This window comes from Brienomyrus brachyistius, chromosome 8 (assembly GCF_023856365.1).
Source record: "Brienomyrus brachyistius isolate T26 chromosome 8, BBRACH_0.4, whole genome shotgun sequence".
Classification (NCBI taxonomy): Eukaryota; Metazoa; Chordata; class Actinopteri; order Osteoglossiformes; family Mormyridae; genus Brienomyrus; species Brienomyrus brachyistius.
Window position 1 is genome coordinate 5,072,398 of NC_064540.1, and position 8,650 is coordinate 5,081,047.

The window sequence follows — 8,650 nt, forward strand, 5'->3', positions numbered from 1 at the left end:
GCTCTCACACGGCACGGTGTGAAATGCCAGTATGTCTGTACCTGTGACATCATGACCTCCGGGCGAAGGTCGAGTCCACCGCACAGAGGTAAAGCCATGTAAACGAGGCCGGCAGCATTTATAGCTCTGCAAATCTCAGCGTCAAATATAACGTCACCAAGACGGAGTCATTATTCCTTAAAAAATGCCTTCAGAAGTCTAATAACAGAAGCGGTACTCACGTTTTCACCATATGTTTGATCACCCACAACTGATTTTGGTCCAGCGACCACCATCTTTTAAACTGAAGGTCTATTAAAATGAAATAAAGGCTTCAATGTGGACGCAGAATTTCCCACAACAGTTTCAGCTCCCAAGCATTTTAACTGAGCCTGTTGCAAGGGCAATTAATGGCTAACATGTCTAAAACAGGGGCCACTCTGCAATATTCGTATATTCCTTGTTGCCTTTGTTTCATGACAGCTCAGCAATTCTTATTGGTGGAAATTTTCTGAATTCTACACCTTATGCGGCACATTCCTTGGCCCGGCCTTGGCGGTCAATAAAACGGGAGTTTCTCGCAGCGTTTAATGAGCGCAGCGTGAAACCGTGTGCCTCCCACTACTGAAATCATTCGGACGAAAACTTCGGTGTGGTCCGAAAAGCGTCAGATGAAAGGAGCGGCAGGTCTCTGCGTAATTGACCGGCCGTCAGATTAAATCTTTCCCACTGCCCGATTTATTGATGTGAAATAAAATAGAAAAATATATAATTTACTAATAACATGAGACGTTTCATGAAGGCGGAATGTTTTTCCACTGGTCGGCAATGAGAAACTGAGAATGAAATATAAGAGGCTGGCATTGAGCGTTGACTCGTGGCCACCGGATTGTAAATCCCGTAAGCATACAATGACAACCTGATGAGATACAGGCGTCCTCTGCTGGCCTTTAATGAAATGCCATTCTCACTTTCACAGGTATTAATTACCCAGGAAGAATACATGTGAATTCCATAAAGCCATGTTACATCTTTGCAGTTGACTCAGTAGACAACTCTCAACGGCTTGAACAAGACAGCATCAGGCCACGTCTGCCGGGGGGGGGGGGGGGGGGGTCATGTCTCTATTAGCATCTCTGATTCCATCACTTGGCTAAATATCATACTGTATCAGAGCTGATCGCTTAGGGCAACGTGGTAACTAGGTTATATGGGAAAAGAACAGACTTGTGATAAATTTGAAAGCAAATATCTTTCCTCTGATCACCATATCCGTGGTTTCCATTAACATACACGCATTCCATTAAAATGAGTAGCAAAGGGGAAGCTAGAAGCGGTAGCCAGTTCGCTACTAGCTACTTCACATCCTTCTTTTCTGTAAGGTAAAGAGATGCCAGTGGGATGGGGGATTTGTTTTAGAATAGAATAGAATAGAATAGAATAGAATAGAATAGAATAGAATAGTATTACCGCATAACCAGGCTGGTGAGAATAGTATGGTTCAGGTCTGACATGGCATTAGTTGGGATGTGCTACATTCCTTGTCATGTGTTAATGTAATTACTAATAACTAATAACAACAATAATTGTTCATCCAGGACTCTGGTCATTTGTAATCAGATATGGCAGCATTAATAGTTTTCCCCCTGGAAACGAATAAATGTTACATAACATAATGCAATCAAATCTTTTTTAATAATTACATTTTTTAATTATTTAATCACGGGGATGTTAAAAAGCCGTCTACTCTCCCCTGGGATAAATTATTATGCTGTGATAATCAAAGATGAATCAAGCCAAGCCAATAATGCCAGTAATAGTAATTGATTTTATATTATTTTAATATTTGTGTACTTAACCAGAGGCAACATTTCCCAAAGAAAAACATACATAAAGCCACTTTATTCAAGTTGTTGTGATTTGTGTAGCTGGATTCTTGGGTGGGATTTCATTCGTGATAAAAGACTAAACAATGTGTGTAGCGCTTATATATTCCATACTTCTTGTTTCAAAATGGAAAACTGATTACATTTCTATATTACAACTCTCTCTTCCCCCCTTTTAACAAGGGGGTTTGTGGGTGTTTCATAATTTAGTTCTGAACCATGTCTTGCTGTATTCAGCTGTACTAGAGAGAAAAACGGTTCTTGTGGAACACCGTTGGCTTTGCGGAGGTGGGTGTGGAGGCTCGATTGTTTGAAGCTGTTGCTTTGGAAGTGTTTGCTGTTTCATCCTCGGCCTAAACGCTGGGCGGTCTGGTCAGAATTGCCACCACATTTGCCCCGCATCAGTTCTGAATCACGCGTTTCAGGCTGGGGAAGTATTTCAGGTTATTTTTCTGTTGTTTTTCAAAAAACATTTTTTATTGGTCGCAGACTTTGGAACATATGGTTTATGTCAGGAATTCAAGGTGACAGCTGAAACCATGCTAATGAAGTCGCCCGTTTTCATCTCTTGTTTGAATTCTGCATTATTTTGGGGTAAAAAAAATATATAAAGGAAAAAAAATTCAAAGAAAATGTGGAGTGGAACATTCTAGAAAACATCCCACATTGCTTTTACTGAATTCAAAGTTGGAGTTTTGGCTGTTTGATTTTCAAACATGAAAATAATGGGTTGAGTTCAAGTTTTTTCTCTTTAAGTAAACCAGGTCAGAGCTTATCCCAGCAGCCTGGGGTGACCCAGGATACAGCACAGCAGTGCCTTCAGTTCCACCCAGACCAATCAGTTCTTATCCTGCACGCCAAGGTAGCGCAGAAGTCATATGGCAACGAGAAAAGGTGAGCTCAAATATTTCGGGCAGAAATGCAGGGGCCCACGTTTGTGATGTAACCGCTGATTTTATGTCTCTCAGATTCCTGTGCCCACCTCCATGCGTGTTCCTCAGTGGGCCAGGATGGAAGTTCAAACAAGAGCACCTAAAAGGTACTGCCAAGTCAAAATCACTAAAGTTAACGTCACTAACTAGTGTTATCAATTGTTAATCTAAACTTTAGTTCCGAAAGACTGACAACCCCCTTGTTCGGGTGGAGCAGCAGAAGATACAGTGACTGTTATATTTTACCTCATTTTACCCAGTTTTCCAACTTAAGAATTGCTTCGTGTTGAAGAAACACCTGTTTGTTGCTCTGTTACTAATGTTGGACGCATTGACTTCTCTCTTTGCATGAAAGTGCCCTTTAAATATTAATTTCATATACATGTAAATCCAGTATTTTATGCATTTACACGATGGATAATTATTAATTGTGATAATTACAGTTTTTTCTCATTTTCATGTAGTCAATGGTTTAGCGGACTTTAGCTGTCGGCTCTGTGGCTATATGGGTCTTGACAACCTCGGAAGTGCCCAGATGGACAACTTTAAACTGGCCTTTGAGGAACAAGCTGATGCAAAGGTAAGGAAGGAACAGTCCTCCAACTCTAGACATGAGCTTATGGCCTCCATGAGTCATCAGTTGCCACTTAGTTTGGCCATCACCTCAAGTCAATTCAAGTCAACTCAAACTTTATTGTCATTTTAAAATATGCAGGCATACAGCAAAACCTGACAGAAGGCTTTACACACAATATGACAATGTAAACATAAAGACAGCACTGCATAAATGAATGAATATGCTGTACATCATCTGCAATGATGAGAAAGAGTGGATGAAATTCTTCTTCTTGCAGAAGTTTGCCTGCGCAAAAGCCCTGTACATTTCTGACGCAGACAAGCGAAAGCACTTCCGACTGGTACTGAAGCTTTTTTTTAGCAGTGGACAAGAAGTTGGCTCCTTCTACAGCAAGCTGATCAAAGTGATTTCCAAGCCGTCTCAGAAGAAGCAGTCGATGAAGAATGCTGACCGTGAGTCAAGGGCGCCGTTGACCATCCTGGCCTTTGGTCGCTGCCACCATGGCGATGACCCCGCAGAACACATTCCACATGACCTGCTGGTCCAGAACTAGACGAGAAATCTACTTTCCTGACATTTGCTGCCCTGTCCCAGGCTGGGAACGAACAAGCAGATGTCAGCTGTGATCACAGAGTGCCGTAACGTTGAATTTCTCAAGCTATTGCTAGAGAGGATACAATGCAACACGCAGCGTGTGAAGATCGTGTCCCGGTTAAAGGATGGAAGAGACACATAAATTCCTCACCCTGTGCTACTCATTTACCTTAAGCTTGTGTATGTCTTTGCAGTGTGCATATTGTCAGGATCCAAAGTGTCGCTCTTTAACCGCTTGCGATCTCAGACCGTTAGCACACGCTACCTGGCTGTGGAGGGAGGTGCGTTTGTGGCCAGTGCCAGGCAGTGGGCAGCCTTCACCATTACTCTAGGTGAGTTACTCTCCCCCTGTGGTCCACTTTGCTAGTGTTGGTGCCAGAATTGACAACCGGGGGGACTGGTAACGGTAAGAATTGTTGATCTGTTAGGCAAACGATCTGCGCCCAATTGCACCCTACCCACGATCCCTAGCTAACAGGCTAGCCTTTATTTGGCATTTTTGGGTGATTCTTTTTGGGGGTGCACAGTCCGTCATTTGGTAGGGCTACCCCCCCATCTCCGAGTGGTACCAGTGCTGCTACTTATACTATCATTATTGGAGTATTGCTGTGACTCTTACTTCTGCTATCATTGTTAATTCTGCTCAGCTACTGCTGCACTCTGGTATTGGTTGGTTGCTACGAACGTTGACTTATAGCGGCATAGCCTGCTTGTCTCTGCTTTATAGTTTTCTGTGAATGTCTCCATTTACTGTGGTAGACACTGCAGGCTGTAAGGACCTGCTCTGATTAAGCGTCATTGCTTTCGCTTCTGCAGTGGAGCGGCAGCAGTTGGAGAAGGGGGAGTATTCGCGGCGGGAAGGCTACGTCTATTACGGCTGCGTAGTCCAACTCGTCTGCACCATCACTGGGGTAGCTCTACCCCCCATGGTAAAGACCTCCTAATGTAGACCTGCCAGCTCAAGGCGTTTTTATTGCCAGTCACAAGATCGTGTGACTTTACTGAAATGACAGTGATCGACTTAACAGTTTTTTATAAAATATATAAGTCGCTAAAGCCTGTGATAGGTTGGCACAATGTCTTGCCTTGCATTGTAGCTTCTGGGATAGGCTCCAGACCCCCACATCCCTGCCTAGGACAAACAGGTATAGAAAAAGGATGGATGAATGGATTAATGGATGGATGGATGGATAGATAAGTAGCTAAAGCAATGCCATTCTGGACTAATTGGTTTAATTGAAGTTTTTAAATGAAATGAATTCCGAATGTTATTTTCTAACTTTTTAAATTGAAGTATTTTAATTAAAAATACAGATATTATTGGTTTTTGCCATCATCATGAAACAAGAACATGAAGAAAATGAAATTTCATTTTAAGAAATATATGAATTATGCCTACAAAGAATATGTTCTACAAAGAATAAATATGGAAACCGTGCTCTGTAAAGTGCAGACTGAACAGTCTTTGATAGCTTGCTTACTAAGCATTAATAAAATGTGGCATTTGGGGGCAAAAGTGTAGGGTAATATGTGTGGTTTTCTTTAGTTTGAGGACTGCTGACTGGTTCTGTGGATGGCCAAAGATTACTCGCTGTATGCAGCTCCAGCTGTGTGTTTCCTCTGTTTATATATCCTTTGGGCAGCTTCGTGGTGGTTTTTGGGGGGAAGAAGAGCTCTTTGTTGCCCCTCTGCCCAGGGCTGTGGTGTGGTGTGTCTGCCTCTCTTAAGCTACAATGCTGCTGACTGGCTCCGCACTGGTTGATGCCAGTGATTGGGAGGTGCTGATTTTCCAACATCAGATAAGCCGTATTAGAGATCTGTGTTTATTCTTACCACAGAATCTCTACAAGCCGGTGGATTGAACTAAAGACTGAAACAGGCTGCTGTTTTGGTGCGCAGAACTTCTCAAATAACATTAGCTATTAGTTACTTGACTCACTGAGCCGTGACATTCGGCTTGGGAGCAGTGTAGATGTTAATTAGAAGAATCGGGGTGTGATTTATTCATTGTCGTTCTTCCTCCTGTAGGTGATTCGAAAGGTGAACAAGCAACATGCCATTCTGGATGTGGAGGAGCCTGTCTCCCAACTCCACAAATGTGCTTTCCAGTTCAAGGAGAGCAGAATGTACCTGTGTCTCTCCAATGAAAAAATCATACAGTTCCAGGTTTGTATCACAGGAAGCTCTTAACTGCATTATCAAACATTGCATGATGGTATTTAAGAAATTCTGGCGCATTGTAGATAAGATAAGATAAGATAAGATTTCGATCTTTCGAAGGGGAAAATTCCTTATATGTTCATTTTTTACTTGGGAAACAGAATCAGTGTCTAGAGAAAACTAGCATATATTTCTACAGCAATATGTGTGTCAGGAAATGGCTCAGTTTTCATATTTATCGTGGTCCTCCAAGGGGTCGCCATGCTCTAAGGAACCTGGCCGAGAGCTTCTGAACGATGGCTCATGCTGGACCATCATTGGCACGGAGATGGTGGAGTACACCTTCAGCGAGAGCCAGGCCTCCCTGCAGAGCTCCGTCACCCCCATCCCCATCATCAGCGCTCTGGAGGTGAGCTTCTTCTCCGGCTTGCACCATTCACACCATAAAACGGCCAGGCGCCCATTTGCTCCTCCAGCTAATTTGACACCCGGTTCTTCAGCTGAACGGAGGCGGACATGTGGCCATGTTAGAGATTCACGGGGAGAATTTTGGCCCACATCTGAAGGTCTGGTTCGGAAACATGGAAGCGGAAACAATGTTCAGGTGAATACTGAGTCATTATTATATTTCAGGGGCATCAGAAGCATTTTGAATGTGTGTGGGGGGGGACACACTGGTATAAAACTAATATTTTATGTTAAATGTGGGGGGGTCCAAACGAATGATTATGAAATGTGAGGGGGACACGTCCCCCTCAGATTTAATGGCAGCGACGGCCAGGATCGATTTTTTTAAGCTATGTTCAGATGTCCATCCATCCATCCATTTTCCAATCCGCTTATCCTATTGGGTCGCGGGGGGTCCGGAGCCTATCCCGGAAGCAATGGGCACGAGGCTGGGAACAACCCAGGATGGGGGGCCAGCCCATCGCAGGGCACACTCACACACCATTCACTCACACATGCACACCTACGGGCAATTTTGCAACTCCAATTAGCCTCAGCATGTTTTTGGACTGTGGGGGGAAACCGGAGTACCCGGAGGAAACCCCACGACGACATGGGGAGAACATGCAAACTCCACACACATGTGACCCAGGCGGAGATTCGAACCCAGGTACCAGAGGTGTGAGGCAACAGTGCTAACCACTGCACCACCATGCCGCCCATGTTCAGATGTGTTAACTTTAATTTAACTTGCTTACAAACCAGAGAGAAACAGAGCATATATCTTCTCTGCTTCTTTTGCTTTGTATATCCTCAGGAATTTAGGGAGCCCTAGAACGCAAGTGGAAAAATATACAGTTCCAGTATGGAAGCCCCTGTAATCCACGGGTCGTTGTCTTTTAAATGATCTTTTAAACCCTGTAAACACTCTTCTTACAGGCACCCCAGCCGAAGGTTTTCACCAGGATTCACAATCAGCTGCAACATATCAGCCACACTTATATATTATTCACTTATCTGAGGCCTGTGGCCATTGTCTCAAAATATGATTGTAAACAACAGTGCACATCACAGACACTATTAAGACCATTAAATCCTGACTATAAACATTTACACTGCAGTTATGCACTTTAGAGTTGAGGAAACAAGTTTTTTGAAAGGTTGTTAGACAGCAATACATTTTGTATTCTTTTTGGATACATGAAGAATTCCTCTGTGTTGATATGTGATTCCAGGACTCCCAAGTCGATGCTGTGTGTTGTACCAGACGTGTCAGTGTTCAGTGGGGAGTGGAAATGGCTCCGGCACCCAATCACCGTCCCCCTGTCCTTAATCCGCTCAGATGGTCTGATCTACAGGAGCACCTTCACCTTCACCTACACCCCAGAGCACAGCCCCCCCGCCAAGCCCAAGGTGGCTCTTGAGCACACCACAGATTCTGACAGCCTCATACACTCCATTCACCAGGAGTTCACTCGCACCAATTTCCACCTCTTCATGCAGAACTAGCCTAGAGACAGGGGCAGCCCTTAGGAGCTACAGAAGAAAGCCAATAGTCCAGCAATTCAACTGTCCAACAGTCGAGTGAAAAAGCAACTCCAGGCCGGATGTCCAACAGTCCAATTGCTCAGCTGTCCAACAACTCAACAGACCAGCTGCCCAACAGCCCAGTAGCCTAGATTTCCAACAGACCAGCAGTCCAGCGATAAAGCAACTCAGATGAGTCACCTATCCGATTGCTGTCCAACAGGTCAGCTGTCCAATAGTCCAATAGTCCAACAGGTCAGTTGTCCAACAGTCCAATAGTCCAACAGGTCAGCTGTCCAACAGTCCAATAGTACAACAGGTCAGTTGTCCAATAGTCCAACAGGTCAGCTCTCCAACAGTCCAATAGTCCAACAGGTCAGTTGTCCAACAGTCCAATAGTCCAACAGGTCAGCTGTCCAACAGTCCAATAGTCCAACAGGTCAGCTGTTCAACAGTCCAATAGTCCAACAGGTCAGCTGTCCAACAGTCCAATAGTCCAACAGGTCAGCTGTTCAATAGCACAGATGTCCAGTGATAAAGCAGCTGAA

General features: G+C 44.0%; 1 protein-coding gene across 1 annotated transcript; it reads left to right on the forward strand.

The window, feature by feature from the left end:
- Positions 1-2,625: 2,625 nt before the first annotated feature.
- Positions 2,626-8,308, forward strand: rbpjl (recombination signal binding protein for immunoglobulin kappa J region-like). The gene is made up of 10 exons (XM_049022684.1): positions 2,626-2,759; positions 2,834-2,904; positions 3,262-3,377; positions 3,652-3,826; positions 4,163-4,300; positions 4,785-4,897; positions 5,997-6,134; positions 6,382-6,537; positions 6,629-6,732; positions 7,811-8,308. Exons 3-10 carry the CDS (start codon positions 3,303-3,305, stop codon positions 8,082-8,084), a joined length of 1,173 nt encoding a protein of 390 aa, XP_048878641.1. The 5' UTR covers positions 2,626-2,759; positions 2,834-2,904; positions 3,262-3,302; the 3' UTR covers positions 8,085-8,308.
- The last annotated feature ends 342 nt before the right edge of the window (positions 8,309-8,650 follow it).

Excerpts from the sequence above, each read along its gene's own strand:
- rbpjl (XM_049022684.1), top strand. The coding sequence starts at position 3,303 with ATGGGTCTTGACAACCTCGGAAGTGCCCAGATGGACAACTTTAAACTG. Across the intron at positions 4,301-4,784 it reads AGCCTTCACCATTACTCTAG|TGGAGCGGCAGCAGTTGGAG; the intron begins GTGAGTTACTCT and ends TCGCTTCTGCAG. Across the intron at positions 6,733-7,810 it reads GAAGCGGAAACAATGTTCAG|GACTCCCAAGTCGATGCTGT; the intron begins GTGAATACTGAG and ends ATGTGATTCCAG.